Source organism: Felis catus, chromosome B3, assembly GCF_018350175.1.
Source record: "Felis catus isolate Fca126 chromosome B3, F.catus_Fca126_mat1.0, whole genome shotgun sequence".
In the NCBI taxonomy this organism is placed as follows: Eukaryota; Metazoa; Chordata; class Mammalia; order Carnivora; family Felidae; genus Felis; species Felis catus.
The window spans coordinates 54,821,519-54,842,737 of record NC_058373.1 but is presented as its reverse complement, the minus strand read 5'-3'; the positions used below and the strand labels follow the sequence as shown (position 1 = coordinate 54,842,737).

Below are 21,219 nucleotides of genomic sequence, written 5' to 3'. Positions count from 1 at the left end.
TTCTCTCTGCCCCTCCCTCACTTCTGTGTGCGCAGTGCACACACATGCACACTCTGTCTTTCTCAAAATAAATAAGCATTTTAAAAAAATTAAGTCAAAGACTAAAGCTTATGCTTGTCTTTTTCTCTTAGGAGAGCATTTCAGTCCTTCATTCAGAGCCCATTTGCTCTTGATTCAGATACAGTGTTAACAGGTCATCCTCTCAGGAGGCCAGAAACTCAAACTGAAATGTTGGGAGTCTCCTAAAGACAGGCTCCCTGTCAAGAGCAAACAGTGCCAGCTGGCTGGACACAAGGAATCTGAAAAATTGTGGATATATGGACATATAAATTCAAGAAGCTCAGCCATTTGGAGACACAGTGTGCAGGGGCAACCAGCTCATCACAGTTATTAGCTCCTGTGGGTATGTCCTGGGTCCCAGAACAGCCCCATGACTGTTACACTTGATCTTGGCCAAAAGGTCGAGAAGTCATAGTCCCATGACTGTTAGAATGGACCATTTCCATCAGAAGAAAAAAGGGGTTATATTCCAATCTGTACCCACTCATAGGCATAGACCCAAGAAAGTTGAAAACACATGTCCACACAAAAACTTATGCATGAATTCTCATGGCAGCATTATTCATAATAACCAAAAAGTGAAAACAACCCAAATGTCTATCAATTGATGAATGGATCAACAAAAATGTGGTGTATTCATACAATGGGAAATTATTCAGCCATAAAAAGGGATGCAATGCTGACGCATGCTACAACATGGAAGAATTTTGAAAATACTTTGGTAAGTAAAGGACGCCAGACACAAAGGACCACCTATTATGTGATTCCATTTATAGGAAATATCAAAAGTAGGCTAATCCATTGGGACAGAAAATAAATTCATGGTTGCCAGGGGCTGGAGTGCAGGAATAGGGAGCTTACAGGTAACTGGCTTCTTTTTGGAGTGATAAACATATTATAAAACCTGATAGTTGTTATTGTCTCACAATTCTGTGACTATATTAAAAACCACTGAATTGTACACCTAAAGTGTTAATTTTATGGTATGCAAATTATATCCCAATAAAACCATAATAAAAAAAATAAAACATAGATCTAGAGGAAAAAATCTGGCATTTCCTCTCAAAAAATTTTTTTTCATTGAGTTATCAACCATCTCTGAAGAGAAAGGGGCATATAATCTTCATTATGCAGAGGTTTCCAAGTAAAGTATTTTAAGTTTTAGAAGACTGACTTCTAAAGGGAGAAGCTTCAGTTATCTGAAAAAGTCAATGATTTCCTGGTGATGTCAACTAAATGAGTTGACTGTATCAGGACTCCTATTGGTGGGTGTTGACAGTGTCTGTGGGCACCTCATTCAGAAGAAACAGCCCCCCTCTTAACTCACTTGAACAGTTGGGCGATGACTCACAGACTTTCTGTCCTTTCCCTCCCACAGGGTTGCTCAGTGTGTGTAGGAAGCATTAACTCACTAGCAGGTGAGCCACCTCAGAACCTTTCAGGAAGTCAGCAGGGTATAAATCATAAAAAAAATATGACCCGTGAGTGTGCACATTATGCTTCCTGGAGTCCTCTGGGATCAATCATCGTGCCCTATCAGGACCCAAGGGCCTCCCACAGCCACACCCACGTCCTACATCATCATCCTTCCAGTACCTTCTCCCTCCACTCCCTCCCCTCCCCCACCCACTCTTCCTCCTTCTTTTCTCAGGTAATAGCCTCCTTAGGAAATCAGATTCTATTTTACAAAGGGAGACTTGGAAGTTTGCCACACATCCCTGGCCAGAATCCCTTTCCTTTGCTCCATGTTGGAGTTTGCCACATGGCTCGCTCCCCCACTCCTCAGTCATCTTTCTTGCTCTCTGTCCACACTATGCACATTCTGTCCACAAATCATTCCTACCACTGGACTAGGCACGGTGACACAGTGCTTGCGATCTCAGCCTTCATTTCCACAGAATTTTGCAACTTGTTACGGCTCATCATAAAAGATGAAGAATGTAAGATCTGCTGTTGAATAAAGGTTTCTTTGTTTTTGAGTGAACAGCTTATAGCTACTCCAGATGGGTTAACATATTTTTTTAAAAACTCGTCTCTGTATTTAAAGGGATTAAGAAGAGATACTTGAAATAACTTAGACGTGTCCTGAGAGTCCAGCATTATGTAGACAGCCATGTGTTGGCTCCCATGAGCTGTCTATCCATGATGCATATGTTGGGGAGTCGGGGGGTGGAGGGGGGAGGTGCAGTCAGAGGTACTCTGAAAAGTTTTAAACATTTATTCCAAACTTTCAAGACTTCCAAGATATTTTCTTTTCAAATCAAAAAGTCTTTCCAAGTATGTCTTCATTTAGCCAGAATAAGTATCTTTAACATCATTTCAGAGACCAAAAGAAAACCAGCACCAAAATAGATGAGCCTCTGGTCAGGGTACTCCCTCCATCCCCTGAAGGCTCCTTCCCTGGCTAAAGTACCAGGCTTAGTGCTCTCCAGCAAAGTCACTCAGTTCCAGTTCCATGGGCAGGAGAAAGCAGACCCTGCCTGCCAGGGGATATTCCTCCACAGTTGGCACCTTCTTTCATCTGTTCAAGGGACATCACATACAACTAGTTCAACTTCTAGAAGCTGAGTTGAAGTTGAATGGTGAACAAGACATAAAGACCCTAAAAGAATAACGTTTCTAGCCTTAAATAAGCTCATTGGCTCACTATAATGTCAGTAAAAGATGCACACCATGGGTGTCTGGGTGGTTCAGTTGGTTAAGTGGCTGACTTCAGCTCAGGTCATGATCTCATCATTCATGGGTTTGAGCCCACATCTGGCTCTGTGCTGACAGCTCAGAGCCTGGAGCCTGCTTCAGATTCTATGTATCCCTTTCTCTCTGCCCCTCCCCTGCTCTCACTCTGTCTCTCTCTCTCTCTCTCTCTCTCTCTCTCTCTCTGAAATAAATAAATAAATAAACATTAAAATAAATTAAAAGATATACACCAGAATTTATTTAATTCCAATGTTATCGTCTAAGAGAAATACATCAGACAAAACCATAGGCTTTGCTTTCTAAAACAATATGCATGCTTACCTTTACAGATACGCACCCATATATTGGGGTGAGTTGTGGCAGGGTAGCTAATCTTACTTAAAACCCTCCTACTTTGATGGGGAAATGGTCTGTCTTGATGGATGCTAGCATCTCCAGCTACATAAGAAGTGGAAGAGCGTACTCCTAGATTAAGGACCAGGACCCCTTGTACTGGGAGCCCCCACCTCCAGCTTTGTACCAGTGAGGAGAGCAGCTGAGGACCAGAAGACAGCAAGTTGAAATAGCATAGCAAATATGAAGTTCTCTTCCCAGGGTCAGGAAGTCAGAGAATTGTCTCTCAACAGAAGAGTGGCCAGAAGTGTGGCCATTTCTCTGGGACACTATGCTGTTCCCACGGGATCAGCATGTAGTGATGTGTGAAGGTGCCCCCGTCTACCAGTCAGAGGGGAAAAAGCACAGTGCACAACAGTGTGCATACTATAATCTTCACCTGCATCAACAAGTATGTTTATATGTATATATAAATATGCAATGCTTGGGGCACCTGGGTGGCTCAGTAGGTTAAGCATCCGACTCTAGATTTTGGCTCAGGTCATGATCTCAGGGTTTGTGGATCCGAGCCCTGCAGTAGGCTCTGTGCTGGTGGTGTGGAGCCTGCTTAAGATTCTCTCTCTCTCCCCCTCTCTCTTCCCCTTTCCATCTCTCTCCCTCTCTCTCTCAGTCTCTCTCTCTAAGTAAATAAATAAACTTCAAAAAATAATAATAATAAATTAATTTTAAATATGCAATGCTTAAGAAGAATTCTTAAAGAATACAAAAACATACTGTCAATACTGGTAATTACCCTAGAAAAGGGACATTCACCTTCTGCCTTCGGCATTATTTGAATTTTTACCAAAATAAGTATGTATTACCTTTGACACTTCAGAAAATACAATAAAGAAAAATTAGATTAAACAAAAAGTTCAGAAAAGTTAGTCCTCATTACTCTTCCTCCTTATTGTATTAAAATTTATTTATTTATTTATTTATTTATTTGAGAGAGAGAGAGAGAGAGAGAAAGTGGGGGAGAGGGACACACACACACACACACACAGAGAGAGAGAGAGAGAGAGAGAGAGAGAATATCTTAAGCAGGCTCCATGCTCAGCACAGAGCCCGATGCGAGGCTTGATCCCACAACCCTGGAATCATGACCTGAGCCAAAATCAAGAGTTGAATGCTAACCAACTGAGCCATGCAGGCACCCCTAATTACCATTTTATTATAAACAATACAGATCAGGACCAGCCAAGTGAAGAGACACATAAGGGAGGGTTTTGGGAGTATATCCACCACAGAGATTCTGTGGCTTCTTCTAGTGAAATTAGGGCATGCTAACCTCTTGGCACATCGATGTGTTTACCGACCAGGAAGCTCTACTGAGCCTCAGTGTTTAAAGTTGTTATTGGGGCTTCACTCTGTGAGCACAACTGATTGAATCATTGGCTATGTAATTGAACTCACTCTCCAGCCCCCCTCCTACAACCTGTCTTCTCTGGAGAATGGACTGATATCACATGGCTCAAAGCCCCAACCCTGTGACCACATGATTGATCTTTCTGGCATGAGCAGCCCCCATCCTGAAGCTCTAGGGGCCCACCATATGTCACCTCATTAGCATAAACTCTGGTGTGCTTGAAGAGGGGTTCATGACTAATGAAGATACTTCTATCACTTGAGAAATTACAGAAGTCTTAGAACAGACATGCCAGGAACCTGGGACAAAGATCAGGCAAATTCATGCTTATACAATAAATGTTTATTCAGATTTTTTGCCTGTTTTTTACACTGGGTTGTTTATTTTCTTATTGTTGAGTGTTAACTGTTCTCTAAGCATGTGGTTTCTCTTCTATCCCCCAAGGCACTACCCTTATTGTAATTAAAAACAATACAAATCAGAGAACAATCTCATTCACAGGATCATGGGATCATGTGGCCTTTGCATCCCCAGAAATGCTGGGTAAATAAGAGTTGAGACATATCCATTCTGGTGAGTAGAGCACCTTTTTGCTAGGGCGTATTTCCAATAGTGAGTGTTACTGCACCTAAGAAAGATATGTACTTTTTAAATGAAAACAAAAGCTACAGAGAACAAATGACATCTGCCTTGTAACAAACTTTATTCTATTTGTTCATGTTTCCAAAATGCTATGGAGATACAAAGGGCACCCTATAAAATGCAGACTGTTATTAAAAACAAAGAACAGGGGTCTTCACTGAGTTGTAAGCTGGCAATAATGTTGACACCAGTGTGAGTAACTCAAACCTCACATGTTCTTTATTTTCTTTATAAAGAGAAAGGCTTAGGCCATAGATGAGTTTCTTAATTTAAACTTCCATCCCCAAAGATAGTCTTCTAGTTGCTGATTCCATTTCATCTCCTGAAAACAGGATCTTGGATAGGATTCTGCAGGGGCAGTCAGGATACCTGCTGAATTCCTAGCTGTGTTTTTTTATCTTCTAGTTTGCCTTGGGACACTCTCTATATATCATTTTCCCTGATATATACACACTCTCCCATTTGGAGAGTTAAGTACAACAGTATTCGTTAAATGCTGTCTGCTCTTCAAGGGCAAGATGGTGTTGTCAAGTTTAGTAGGAAAAAAAAAGTAGTGTAAAACATGCTCATCGTGATGACAAAAATTGGAAATGTATCCCGAGACGTATCAACAAACCAAGATGCTGAATTGTTAGCACACAATACTACAATAAAACTCTGCTAACTGGCTGCCACTCAACCAACTTGCCACAGCCCACAGATATGCTACATCTTCTTGCAGCTACAGTTTGGACTGTAGACTCCCTGAGACCCCAGGTGTGTTTGAGCCTCACCTGTATACAGCAGTTGTAATTTGCTATTGACATCACATCATTTAAATAGATAATAAATAAATTGAAAATATATGAGTTTATATATTTTTAAAAACATAGTTATTTCTGGGGTGCCTGGATGGCTCAGTCAGTTAAGAGTCCAACTCTTGGTTTCAACTCAAGTCACGATCTCACTGTTCGTGGGTTTGAGCCCCATGTCAGGCTCTGCACTGGCAGCACAGAGCTTGCTTGGGATTCTCTCTCTCTCTCTCTCTCTCTCTGCCTCTCCCCCACTCATGCTGTCTCTGTTTCTCTCAAAATAAATAAACTTTTAAAAAACATAGTTATTTCTATGAAAATTAAGTCACAAGTTTTGAGAAGATTTTATGAAGGCAAGTTGCTTTAAAAAAAAATAAAACTAAACTACGTGTGGATAAAACAACTCTAAAAGATTTTAAAAATGAAATGTTCTGCACTCAGTCTGCTTTGAAGATCTCTCTAACAGTTTATATCACTTCAAAGACACTGAAAGGAATGTAAATGAGGAACTATGGGTAGAATTTATACAAGAACAATGAAAGGGGTATTTAATTATTGTATCTATAAAACTGGGAGAAAAGGCCTTGACTCTATACCACAAATGTACATTTACATGCATTTCATTGAAACATCAAAAGTACAGGTGAAACATTTCCATCAGAGAAGAGGCTTTCTACTATATAATATTAGGAAACACTCCATTCTTTCCACCCTTGGAAATCGCCTGAAATATCTGTCTTAATGGCATGGTTATCAGATCAGGATGGCTAATTGCTTGGCTTGACCCACAAAGTGCAAACCACGCCTGAACTCTCCCCAACCCTGCCAGACTGGTGGACACCTCCCTCTTGTCTAGATAACTTTCTGTGACGTCAGACTCAATGTGTGGGAAATTGAACCTCCTGCCTTCCCTCTCAACACTGCTTCTCCTCCTGTGGTCCTCTGTGTCTTTTAAAGAAGTTATCTCCCCTCACACCAGCCAGGTCTTCAACCTCAAAACTTCAAGCAGGTTGGGATGCATTTTGGCCTCCTTCTTTGCCTTCATCATCAAAATTGTCTTCCATAATATCGCCACCAATGTTTCTTTACTTCACTCCCTCTATCAAGACCCTCATATAGACACTTTTCTCCTTGACTGTTGCTGTAATAGCCTTTGAAAGGGCTTCCCTCGCTTCCAGTCACTCCCTTCTCTAGCAAAAATAAATCCCATGCCTCTGCTCAAACTCTTCAGCCTGATATTTAAGTGTTATAAGCTGGCTCAAATCTTAGTATTATCCACCCAGCTTTCCCAAGCAGCCTCTACTCTAACCAAACTAAAATCGCTGCTGATCTCTATTTTCTTATCTATGTCCCCTCCATCTGGAATACCCCTTATTTTTATATATTCCCTGTGGTTAAACTTCTATCCAATCTGTAGGGACCATCTGAAATGCCATCTCTCCTGGAAGATGACCTCCCTGACCACCCAGCTAGAAGCTGTCTCCACCTCCTCGAGTTCATTACGCTGATGCATCAAACTATTTTCTACATGTATATATCATTTTCCACCTTGTATCATTCATCTCCTAGTTTCAACTGAAAGCTGTAAGAGCAGCGTTTCACAAAGCATGTTTCATGAAATTGTAGTTCCATAAGAAGCTGGTCAATAAGTTTTAAAATGCTACCTACTCTAGTCCTCACCTTAGAAATTGCAATGGGGATGGGGGGAGATGGATGTGTATGAGAAATTTTATAAAGGTGGGATTGACAGGGCTTGATAACTGAAGGCTGCGTGGAGTGTGACAGTCAGTGATGTAGAAATGCCTCGGACTTCTGGCTTGGACGACTGGGAGATGCCATTCACTGAGAGGGCAAGAGGAGAGAGTGCAGTTGCGGGGTATCCAGTGGTGTCTTTGGTCTGCGATAGTTGAATTGAATATCTTAGTGGAGAAGGGAGTAAGAAAATAAAAGGCCAAACCTGTGGCTCTTTCAGTTCTCATATTCCTTCACAGATTCTGTGAATACTTCACAGATTTGGACACTGTGTTGTCCAGCATCTTTTTCCTCAAAACTCTCCCCACCTCTCCCTAGATGACCTTGTCCTCTCTCCATCCTGCTCCTCGCTCTGCTAGTTCTGTCACCAATGTCTTCTCTTCCTCCCTCTCCACACAATATGTAAATGCTGTATCCCAAAGCCCTCTCTTATCTGCACTCTCCCTTTGGTAGGCTTGTCCATTCCTTAAGCCTTTATGACAACAGCAACAAAAATCATTTCTCCTCACTCCTAACTATTCTATTTTTGGTTGGAGATTTCCACTTCGATGCTTTGAGGCCATCTTGAATGCATCACATGCAGAATGGAACTCACCCTTTACCCCCACACCCTTGCTGCCTCTCCTCTTCTTCCTGTAATGGGTCTCACATCTGCCCTCATTCCCCTGCCACTGCCTCTGCTCCCACCCTGCTTCTTCCTGGGCCTCCCTTTCCCCAGTCTCCCTCTTCTTGGATCCTCTCTGAGCACTGCAGCCCATATGATCTCTCTAAAACATAGCACTGAATTTGTCAAAGTTCTGAGTTTATCCTTAGGCTACTAAAAAAAAAATCAATGGTTTTCTGTTGGAAACCCAACTTTTCATATACTATACAAGATTGTTATAGCTTCAGTCTATCTTATTTTTCCACTGATAATCCTACATATATCTCACACACTGTCCAACCAAGTCAAATCACTCACCATTCCCCAAACATGTCCTCTGTTTTCCCACCTCCATGCCTTCACTCTTGTCATTCTCTTTGCCTAAAATGCTCTTCCTGCATCTCTGCCCATGGAAACTCTACCTATTTCTCAAGATTCAGTTAAGATGCCTACTTCATTCTGCAATCTTCTCTAATTATCATCCCTTTTCCTCCATGACATCCCACATGCTTTACTTGGATCACTTTGGTGTCATGTATTATGCATTGCCTTGCGTTACAGTAATGTGTGTGGACATCTTTGCTCCCTTTTCATACTGTAACCTCCTCATGCAAGAATTATGCCTTACTCATCATGGTCATGAAAAGAACACTGACCTGGGAGTCAGGAGACTTGAATTTTAGTCCATGCTCTATTCTCATGAGTCCGGTGACCTTGGATAGCTTAACTCACTGTGAAATAGAACTTTGTAGTCAATGTATCAGTCTGAGTCCTGAGTCCAGAGTTAAAGGCGCCATGCTGAGAGGAGAAGAGAGGAGGGGCAGTGCCTTCCAAGGACCTGAAGTTGTCACTGGATTAAGAAAAATTGTCTGAATTATATATTTCACCATTTCCTAATGAATGATTCATATAAATTATTATCTGATGACATAGAGGAAAAAAATCCAATTTCTGGGGTTGTCCTTATAGCACACAGTCTTTTTCCTCAAGTTGCTTGCTTTCTGGAACTTCTTCACCTCTAACTAAAGGAAGTTTCCAACTCTGAGACAGGCTCTGTTCTTACAATTTACTGGTAAGTTACTTGTTAAAACTGCTCATGCATTTCCCGGTGGAAATATGAAGGTACCAATACTGGGAGGATACCATGGTTAGATACCATACTAGCCTGTAAATGCCATTTAGCCCAGAGTGCACTTGAGTCAGGGTTGAGTCTGCTGCAACATATCTGATCCATGGCTGACCTGCCCCTCTCATTCCCACCCCTTGAGATCCTGATGTGGAAGCCATAGGTGTATTGGATGAGTGGCGGTGAAGAAGTTACCTATACCTTTTAGAGAATTTGTGCAATTCAAGAAGGAGAAAGAAGAAAACTTGAGAAAATTAGAAGTATCTTAGGTTAGATTTGTCAAAAGCTAAACGACTGATCGACTGTTTATTCTTCCATTCCCTATTACCTCCCAATGCACATCCCAGGGGCATGTTCTTCACCACCTCAGAGCTGCTCAGCCTCAGTACCACCAATCAATTGAGCCTGAGAATTTTTTTATGGTGGGGACTGTCTGGTGCCCTGAAGGATGTGTAGCTGCATGCCTGGCCTCTATTCACTAATGCCTAGCAGCACCCACCTCCTCACCAGTAGTGACAACTAAAAATGTCACCAGGCATTGCCAAGTGTCCCCTGAGGGGCAAAATTATCCACAGCTGAAAACCGCTGCACCAAATGGACTCAACAGAGGTTTTCAAACTTTCTGTGCTACAGATTCACATAGTGAGTGTGTTAAAAATGTAGGTTTCTGGGCCCCAGCCTCAGAGATTCTGATCCAGTAACTTCAGGATGGGCATGGGAATCTGCATTTTTAACAAGTATTTTCTTTTAACTGATATCAGTGGCCCTTGGGAAATCTGGGGAAATACTAACAATAAGTAAACAGACATCTTTCCAAAATGCAGGTTTTCACTCTGTTGCCCTGAGGGAGGAGGGAAGCCGACCAGCAGGCAACCTTAGAGAGGAGAGACAGACAGGCCTGCCCTGGTGAGCACCACAGGAAAGACTTAAGGAAGGAAGGTCCTCCAGGGAGGCACTGCCAGCCAGGAGAAAGGATGCCAAGGGACACGATAAAATGCCAAAGTCACATTTAGTCTATTTCAATTCATTTTTGCCCAAAAGCGTTCTTGGCCCTTTGAAAGTTCTTTCTCCACCACTCCACATGGGACCTATGTGGAGGTCTCTGTACTAAGCTTTTTATATATGTTTTTTCATTTAATCCTCTCCCTCACCATAGGAGAAAGCTTATCAGCTTTTAATGTTATGTCTCTGGAAAAATTCATTGTCCCAAAGAACTGATATACAAACTAACTTTTGACCCACAACGTCTTCATAAAATAGGGATGGCCTGTACCAGGCCTGGGTATCTGCTATCTTTAAACTCTGCAACTTGGTTAGGACGGGCAAAGGCTCTGTTCATTGGGATGGCAAGGCATCTCTCGTGTGCTCACCCAGCCCCAGGACTCTGTCCCATTACATAGATAAGTCCTGGTGTGTTGTCCAAGAAGAAGACATTCTCAGCCTTTCACCCAGATATTCCAAATTGGAAAATGAAAGACAAAGGGTTTACAAGCATTTTTCCATTTGGATGCCACAGGTAGGTATGCAAGTCCAGTCACCCTTGGGGCAGACAGGTGACATAGGTGAGTGAAACCGGGTGAGACTGTGGCTCCTTGGCCCCCTCTGGCCATCTGCTGACAGTGGGATGGCTGGCCCAGGGCTGCCAGCTCTTCTGAGAAGCCAGATATCCAGAGTTTAATATAGAATTTTTAAAATTTTGGCAACTAATCACAAAAAAAACACAATTTGACTAAACAAAACATGTCATTAAACTGTTGGTTTATGAGCTCTGCGTTCTAGATTCTTTCCTGGGTAGGACACTACCTGTACCATGCATTTTTCTCCTCCCCTCTCTCTCTCCCCCCTCCCTCCCCTCTGTGCCTCAATCCCATCAGCCTCCCACATGTAATATTAATTTCCAACTCCTCCCAAGAACCTTCAGCTTCATTTCCCATCAGAACCCTTGGCTGCCAGTATGTGACCGTGACAAATGGAAGCAGTTCTTTAAACTTCACTCCAGTTTGCCCACCTCTACAGGTGGGCTGTGCTTTCCTTTAGTGCCCTTCTGCTGTGCCCTCCCTCCATCAGCACTCCCTTTGGTTGCTGGTTGCTTCTGGATTTCCCATTCACTTGCTTAAAGCCATCTGTCATCCCTGTCCTTTGGGGGCAGTGATGGGAGGAGGGTGGGTATTCATACCAGTGGGTCTCAGAGCATTATGGACCCTCAAGCTGCATTCTGGAGAGACTTCAAGGAAGTGGAAGGCTTACCAAGGGGAATGGCTGGAGGGGCGGCCAGGGAGGCTGGATTCTCAGCAAGGGGCTCTCAGAATGGGTAAGGACTCTGGTGTATACATGGAGATCTAGACACAGGAGTGCCTCCTGTCTTTAGGAGACTCTCAATATCCTAAACAATGAACGAAAGGTCAGAGGCATTTCTTCATTTAGGGGTGCAAAATAAGCCCCTCGATTCATTATGTGATCCTGGTGACAGGTTGGGGGAAGAATTATGACCGAAACTGAAATTATTTCCAGCCAAGCAAGAAAGGGCTTGGTGTCAGATTTCATGCGATTTTTAAAATATATCATTTTCAATGACATTTCTTGTACACACCTGAGTTTATGGTTACAAATTTATACTTATTTGTCATCATGGCTATGATATCAATAAATTTCATATGATTTCAACTAATGTTCTCAGTCAAAAATCAAGTTCCCGGAGGCTTCCTGACTTTTCCAAATACCTGCTTGCTAAACTCTCCTGTTTCAGATATAATCTTTTCATGTAATGGTCACTTGTGGGCAACACTAAGGCCTGCATCTTTTGGTGACCACGATCTTGATGCTTCAACACAAATCTGACCAGACCCCTCTTATTCTGCTTCTGCCACCCCCCCCACACACACCCCAAAATCTGAATCTTTTAGGAGAGAGGAAGAAATCCCAAGTACCTCATATGCCTGCTACTAGGGAAGGGAGTCTGGAATGGCCTAGCCTCATGAGCTGTGTGCATCATTTAGATCACCATTCTGATGGAACAGTCATATTGGGAAACAGACTTGGTTCAATAAATCTGTGTGGTAACATGGCATTGGCTTTAGAGTAATATGAGAATGCAAATGAAGGGAGAAGCCATATTAGGGAAGTGACCTCCAAAAGTTGTGGAAGATGAATTAATGGAAGCCAGTCCATGCACATTGGACAAGTCCTAGTTCAACACCAACATGTTGTCACCCACAGGGACCTCCTTATACAAAAAAGGTGAAAAATTGACAAAAACAAGGCATTTGGGGCTCCTTGTCACTCTTCCTTGCTTTTTCCTTCTCATTGCTTTTTAAAGACAATTTTCCTATTAGAAAAAAAAAGTTTTCATTCTAGTCGTTTTTTTAAAAAGCACACACACAGCATTTTAATCAATAGAGACATTTGGTATAGCACATTTAGTTCAGGGAGTGGGGACAGGTGAAGCAAGATGGAGGCAAAAAAAAAAAAAAAGTGCTGTACACAGAACAGGGAGTTCTTGTCTGGGCTCCGCAACTAGCCATGTGGCTTGGGTCAAGTTACTTCTTTGGCAAGTTATTTCTTATTTCTGAGTCTCCATTTCCTCAACTGCAAAATGAAGGTTTTGAACTTTGGGATCTCTAAGCCTCTTTCTTCCAGTTAATGCTCCAGTGGTCAGGGTGGGCAAGGACTGGACAGATCAAAGGATATGTGAGGGTTTAAAAGGAATAACAGGAACAACAGGTCAAATCTACCAGGATTTTTCTAAATTCTAACAGAATCTACTTTAACATTCACTCCAAGAAAGAAACAGGAAGGAAAATATAACACCAATGAAAAATTGTCAGTTTTAGATGGAAGTATTTCCTCCTGCCTGTATTGCCTCCCTTTCAATCACCAATAACTTAGACAAGACAGAAATGAGCAGAGGCAGAAAGCCATCTCTGTTAACCTATGGGGGCCAGACCCACACCAATCAGGTCTGCCTTTATTTTGCATAAACCATGGGGCTATCAGAGGCAGAAAGCCATCTCTGTTAACCTATGGGGGCCAGACCCACACCAATCAGGTCTGCCTTTATTTTGCATAAACCATGGGACTATCAGAGGCAGAAAGCCATCTCTGTTAACCTATGGGGGCCAGACCCTCACCAATCAGGTCTGCCTTTATTTTGCATAAACCATGGGACTATCAGAGGCAGAAAGCCATCTCTGTTAACCTATGGGGGCCAGACCCTCACCAATCAGGTCTGCCTTTATTTTGCATAAACCATGGGACTATCTCTTCAGGGGTTTCCCAGAGTTATAAATTTCCCTCTTTCAAGGTTAGGATTACTAGACTCTCTATGTGTCTGGTAGGGCCTTTTTCTCTTAGCACTTGTGTCCAGAGAATATCGAGAAGGGTTAACTCTTGCTGTTCCTATAGTCCTCAGGTTGGACATGAAGCCCTGGCCTGGCCTGACTGACTATACCATGTGAGCAATGATCCTAGTCACCACCATTCACTCTGGCCTGCCGCCTGACCTGGCCTGCCCACTCTTCCCTGGAATCCTACACTTGGATGCTTTTCCATGACATGACCCCTTCACACTGCTCTCTAGAACAGAGCACCTGTGCCCAGGACACCCTTTTCTGCTATATTGGTGAAGCCAGCTTAGTGTTAGTAAGAGGGTGCTAAGAACATTTCTTCTCTCTATTAACACAAAGGTGTTAAAATTTATTTCCTTTAGGAAACTGTCCCGAATCCATTTTCTAAGCAAAAAAGATCCTAATAGAAGGAGATTTCAGACCAATTGGGAAAGGAGACCTGCAGTCTCAGGATCTTAGGCAGCATTTTGTTCAAAACTCTTATTTTAAATATGAGGCAATGAGGCCCATAGAGGTGAAATGACTCACCTAAGGTCACACAGCTGGTTAGCACCACAGCCATTAATGCAGATCTCCTATACCTGTGCCCTTCTGTGTGAAAGATATTGGGGCATTGTGGTACCATGGACTACATGTAGTCTAGACAATAGACAATACCAGTCTATTGGCTCAGTAATAAGCCATAACATTGGACAAAGGAGGATGGATGATAAGAATAGGCTGTGAGATTTACAAAGGAAGTAAAGAAAATTCCTCAACAATGAATTCATATTTGCATGCACAGCTGATGAGCCCAATACCCAAGAACACTTATAGGGGCAAATCCATTGCAATACATGTACTTGGGGACTGTTATGGTTTGAGTTACATCTCCCTCAAAAATAAGTTGAAGTCTTAACCCCCAGAATCTATGAATGTGACCTTATTTGGAAGTTAAGATAATCAAGTTAAGATGAGGTCATACTGGGTTAGTATGGGCTCGAATCCAATGACTGGTATCTTTATAAGAAGAGGGAAATTTGGATATGGTCACAGAGGCAAGGAAGCCATGTGAAGACAAGGCAGAGATTGGAGTGATGCTTCTCAAAGCCAGGAAATGCCAAGGATGGCGGGCCACCACCAGAAGCTGTAAAAATAAAGGAAGGATCCTCTACTAGACCCTTCAAAGAGAGCATGACCCTGCCAATACCTTTATTTCAGACTTCTAGCCTCCAGAATTGCCAGAGAATAAATTTCTGCTGTGTAAGCCACCTAGTTTGTGATACTTGTCACAGCAGCCATAGGGAAGTTGTTGGGGTAGGATGGGTTGAAGTGAGGAGACTGAAATCATGCAAATAAATGCAACCAGGCAAGGTCTAAAGGTCGGCCCTATAGTAAAGCTGTCCTGCCCAGTGTGGTCCTTTTTCTATGACACTCCTTTCCACAAACTTCCAGGTCTGCCTGTCTTGCTCCGAGGTGCAGTGAGAGGGTGGGGAGAGGAAGAGCCCTGGAGTGAGACAAACCATGGTTTGAACCCTGTCTTATGTTCACTTAGGTTGGAAAGTGTGGGGTAGAGAATGTACTTCTGAGGGCTCGGTGTTGTCATTTGGAGATGGAGCCTCTCTTGGAAAGCTATGGTCAGAACTGTTGGACTGGCCTGTGGTGGCTCCGGTGTGGTTGGTGTCTTTGCCTCTGTTTTATTTAGGCTTTCAACAAAACTATAAGTAATTTGGGGGTTGGGAATGGGCAAGGGAACTAAGGTTTTAAATACCTCCCCTATGAAGAAGGGAGCCCTGGAGTCATCAAATAGTGCCCGGGTGACCTACAGACCAACCCTCTCATTTTAGAGATGAGTCATGTTGTATATTTTCCATCCTCACAGACTGTGCTGGGCAACTGGGGGACCTCCAAGTGAATGTTCGGTGATGGATAAAGTGACTTGAGAATATCTCATAAAGAAATGAGGCTTAATCATATGGTGAGAACAAAAGTCACTATTTGGTACCATTTAACAAACTTGTACTCACCTCACTGCTTTGCTCAGACTGGGGTCTGGTTGTCCCATTTCTGGTGTGATATATCTCAAAGAATGGTTTGCTGGCCTACTTTCCTTGAGAGATCTTCAGGGGGTTCAAGGTCTAAACTTAAGTGAAAGTTACTCAAACATAGGTGCTCAGAATTCATAAAATGTTTTCAGCTGCATAACTGATTCTATATCATAAGACCAAAAAGAGTCAATTTTCTAAGGAAAGATATTTAACTCAAAGTCAAACCTAACTTAGAGTAGAAGGCAAATACAGTTCCTATTGTAAAAATAAAAGATGCCAGAAAACAAAACAAAGAGTAGCTGTAACTCTGCCATTTTCCCTCAAAAGGAATGCAATACCTTCCATTTCTACACAAGCAACTGTCTTCTTCCTTTCCCTGTTTTATCGCTCTCCCTAGCACTTATTACACATGACATATTAAATTTACTTATTTATTCAACCGGGCCCATCTCCATTCACTAGAATGTGAGTTCCATGGAGGCTCTGACCTGGTGTCTTTTATTCACTCATATATCCTCAGGGCCCTCAACAGTTCCTATCACATAGTTGGTTCACAATACATACTTGTTGAATAAACAAGTGAATGAATAAAAAAAAAAGTTTGGGCAGGGGGACGAGCAGTCACATGATATGGATGAGGAAGTTGAATACGTGGCTACCTTTTGCCTACAAAAGTTGCCCCTAAGTCCACTAGCCATCAAAAATCTCTCTCTCACTTCCCTGTTCTGATTCCATCATCACTAAGCAACTTTTGATTTAAATCTTCCTATGTGCATCTTCCTACAGATGGGAGTACAAGGATCACAATTCAGGTGCACTTGGTATGATAATTTTTAACTGTGAATTAATATGTTGGCATTCCATTTTTTTAAATTGGTTCACATCTAAAAGAATGCTGAGGAACAGGATCTCACCCAGGATGGAAACCTATGTTAAAAAGAGCAAAGAATGGCACACAGGGGACTTGAGTTTAACTCTCCTTTTGATTCACCTGTGTGGCCTTAAAAAAATCACTTCTCGGGGCGCCTGGGTGGCGCAGTCGGTTAAGCGTCCGACTTCAGCCAGGTCACGAGCTCGCGCTCCGTGAGTTCGAGCCCCGCGTCAGGCTCTGGGCTGATGGCTCGGAGCCTGGAGCCTGTTTCCGATTCTGTGTCTCCCTCTCTCTCTGCCCCTCCCCCGTTCATGCTCTGTCTCTCTCTGTCCGAAAAATAAATAAACGTTGAAAAAAAAAATTTAAAAAAAAAAATCACTTCTCTGGACTTTAGTTTCCCCATAGAGTCATTGAACATGATAACTTCTGAGTCCCTACCATCTTTCAAAGTTGAGATTCTATAAAAATTAATAAAGTAGGCTCTTCCATGTATTTTGACTTCCTATGAGAAGTGATAGCTGGTGTCTCATGTCACTGTCTATTGGCAACATAGTGTGGGTCATTTGGGTCAGGGGGGGGTCAGTGTCTTCCCTCGGGTCAGTTATCATCACCATGAAAAGACAGATGATGTCCTCATTAAAAATCTAAAATGCAGTGGAAACACTCCCTAGGGAAGGTGGCGATCACACAGCAACTCTTTTCACATTAAAAATTGTACAGGTGTGTAGGTGTGGGGAGTGGAAGGCAGTATAAGAGGGAAGGAAAGGCAAGGAAGAGGGTAGAGGAGGTCTAGGTGATGGGAAGGCAGGTGCAGAGAACACGGGTTTGGATTTTCTCGTTTTCCCACTAGAACCTGGCAGACACTTAGGTTGACAAATGAGAAGGTGCACATGAATTTTTAGTAGATACATGAAGTCCATTATGAGCCATGTCACTAAGGGGGAGGGCAAGAACTGAGTGTCCCATAAATTTATCTTCCTTAGAGGTTTTATTTATCCATTTGCCAAAGCTGTCTCAAGCTTGCTCTCTCTGTAACCCTTTCAGCATTCACTATCTGGCCTTCCTTGAGACCTTAATTGTTCATTTATGATAGTTATCGGGCTATCTCTCAAATTTACACCTTCAGATCAGGCTTCCCACCTGAGTGTCAGTCTTATATGACTGCTTACCTACAAATTAATACCACTTAGATGTCATTACTTTAAACATAATATGTCAAAAGCGAAGTTAGCATGACCCCCCCCCCCTTCCCAGCTCACTCTGTTTCTATCAATGACATCACTAATCCTATTCTGAGGCTTAAATTTGGAGTTATTTTTCACTCCTCAGAACCTTTCCTCAATAATCACCTGTAACCTTCCTAAACAACAATAACAAACTCACCAGTCTACCCACTCTTCAATAAATGTTCACTATTCTACTATTTGTATTATGAGGTGAAATGATCTGATCAATCTCCCAAGACTGTGGAGGCTTCCCACAGAGGCTCTGGCCACATCTCCTTGTTCACACCTCCACCTTAATCCATGTCCCCATCCCTTCACGCCTGAACTCTCAGAGTATCTTTCGGACTGACCTCCCAATCTCTATTTTTTCCCTGCTTCCATCAATCTCAAATAAATTCAGATCGATCCTTTTGGAAACACTTGCATCAAGTCACAGTTTGCCTACAAACCGAACGACGGTTCTTGTTTACCCATCGCAGTATTTACAAACTCCTCCTTTGACATTTAAGAGCTTCAGTCAACTGCGTGCTCTTCCCCAAGCTACCCACGATCTATATTTGTCTTTATTCAACTCACATTTGTTTGAGCACCACCTATGTGTCAGCCACTCTGTGTCACCCACCAGCCTCCAGTATTCCCCACCTCCATGAAGTCCAGGTTATATGATCCTCTGCTGCAGCCACCACAGTGACACCTGCACCTGCCTTTTAGACTGCTCACGTTCTCGCCCCACCAGGAATCTCCTCCCTTCTGCCGATCCAGACCTGATATCTCTTCCAAGACACACCTTCTCCTGAAGGTCTCCCTTGTGAGTGAATCCCAGGCCACAACAACCTTTCCCTTTCTCTGTATTCCTTCAGCATCCGTACACTAGGTATCTATTGTGAGCATTATTCTCTTATTATTTCACATGCATTTGTTGGTCTCCTAGACTGAAATGTGGACTCCTGAAGAGCAGGGACCAAATCTTCTACTCTTCTTTTACCCACATCTGGAATGAGCCAGGGCAAATATGAGACCAGGGAGGACCCTGGTTTTGCACACAGCTCATGGACAAGGCCCACTTGCCGCAGTGTAGGCAATAAAGACAAAAAGGGGCGGCACCAAAGACCTAAGACTGGCTCCTAGCACAAGCATAGAGATCCAGCCATGTTTTGAGAGGTGTCTGTTAAATGCTGAATTACATTTATAAAAATAATTCAAGTCCCTTACGCATCATGCATTCCTCTAGCACAAAAATCTCTACTGAAATACAATGGCTGATAGAGCCTAGCAGGTCTCAGTCACTAAACAGACTTGAAATTCTTGACTCTTTTTGGGCAGATGCTACGCCCAGTAGGGACAAGAAGGTGCCATCTCCCTGTCTCTATCAGAAATTATCCCTACCCCCGGAAACTACCTACAAATTAGCACGAGTTCATATCCTTGAACCAAAAGTTATCTGACTTCAATACAAGTCAGATATTCCTAGGGAAACCTGTAAGCCCAGGTCCCTTCCTCTCCTCGGTCCAGTTACACAATGTCTTGTCCAAACCTAGACCCCAGCCAGGGTGTGCAGCCCCTTGCATAACTCAGGGAAGATGCCCCTTTCCCCAGGAGTTTCTAGAAGGGGGATAGAGAGGGAGATAGACTTACCCTCACATAGTAGTTCATGCCCATCCCCAACAGGTGCTGCAGAAAGTGCCTGTCCTGCCTGCTCCCTGGGGTTGGCTCCCCAGGGCCAGGAAGGGGGCAGGCATCGGGAGTTAAGGCAGCTGCCCTGTGCCCCAGCAGGTCTGGTTGCGGCAGAGGTGCAGAGCCAGCCCTATTTGGACTGGTTTCAGGGGAAGCTGGGCTGCTGGGTGCCGGGTCCTGGCTTTCCTGGAGCTTCAGCCGGGGCACCTCTTTGGTACCCAAGCAAAAGTTTTTCAGACTCAGCAAGGTGGCTGGGTTGGCCAACTTCACGCTGGCCATGCGAGGGATCAAGGTGCACAATGGGGTGGGGCTCTCCTGGGACGCCAAGGTGGCATCTTCAGCCGGCAGGTGAGGTGCCAGGGTGGGGTAGGGAGGAGGCGCCGAGCCCTTGCTCCCCACTGAGCCTCCGGGGCTGCTTTCGTCCAAGGACGTGATGGACTCATTCCGAAAACGGCTGTACTTGGCCCTGTGCAGCATCCCGGGGTGCCCGAAGAGTCCTACATACAGCACAAGTCCTGCCAGGCTGTCCTGACCGCGTTTTCGCATAGCCTTGGCAGTGCTGAAACAGGATACTGTTGCATAAATCGCCTCGTCGTCTGCTAGATAAACGGCACGGAAAGCAAATGCCTCAACGCCCCGTGCCACCGGCGGCAGCCACCTCTCCAACTCTGCTCTCGCCCTCGCCCACCTCGGCTCCCAGGCCCTTCTGGGTGACAGCCCGGGGGAGGGGGGGGGGCCGGTGGGGGGTAGATAACGCCTCCCCAGTTGATTTCAGTCCCTCCCTGGCCCCAGCGGCAGCACTCGGTGTTCTCGCCTTGGATTCCTTGCTGGGAAAGCCTGGACCGGGCTCGCGGCGGCAGGGATCGCTCACGGCCAACTCTCAGGCACCGAACCGGGCCGAACACGGGCCGGCCCGTCCCGCCGCATCGCCAGCGAGCCGTGCAGGAGCCTTGCAGAAATATTCAGCGCCCCCCACCCCCAGCCTTCCCTTCTGCACACAGGAACTTTCAAACCTGCTCCCTCCGGCTCCCACAGGGCGGGGCAATGACTGGCCTATTAACCCTTTATTTGTTCCAGTGATTGTTCATTTAAAAAAGAAAACGTGTATGTGAGCCAAAGGCCCTTCAGCCTGAGTTCGTTGATTCTGACGGCTGCCCTCTCTTGGAAGATCTTGTCTTGCATCCCGTCCGGGCCACAAGCCAGAAGTACTAGCGACGGGCACTGCTCCGCATTATTTCTTGGACTTGCAATCCCTCCGTGTTCCTCAGATCCCCTCCCAGCCTGCCCACCCTAGCTCAGAGCCTCCCTCCCTCCTGGACTGTTCTCAGGAGCTTCTTTTAGGAGCCCGTCGGCAGCAGAAGGCTGAGATGTGCAGGATGATGCAGAGTGTTGAAATTTTTATGAATGAACTTTGCTGAATGAATTTCGCTCTGTGTGTGCAAGCTAATAAATCTGTGAATGAAGCTGAGAATAGCTGTAATTGACTGATGGTCTCAGGGGTGCTTGGGTTTTATCCAATCAGGCGGCAGCTTGATGACTCATGCACCATAAATATACTAAACTAGTAGCCAGGAGAAATAAAGCTGTAAGGAGAGATTTTATGTTGTGACATCTGATGAAAGGGTT

General features: G+C 44.0%; 1 protein-coding gene across 3 annotated transcripts in view; it reads right to left on the bottom strand.

Moving 5' to 3' along the window:
- SHC4 (SHC adaptor protein 4) overlaps positions 1-20,890 on the bottom strand; it is a 130,289-nt gene extending 109,399 nt beyond the window's left edge. For 2 of the 3 annotated variants that reach the window (XM_023255385.2, XR_006599255.1), the window contains exon 1: positions 19,555-20,876. In XM_023255385.2, the coding sequence (XP_023111153.1) occupies positions 19,555-20,139 (585 nt within the window). In that variant the 5' untranslated portion in view covers positions 20,140-20,876. Of the gene's footprint in view, positions 1-19,554 lie in introns of all 3 variants that reach the window. The other variant, XM_045059347.1, reaches the window with a different exon arrangement.
- Positions 20,891-21,219: the final 329 nt, after the last annotated feature.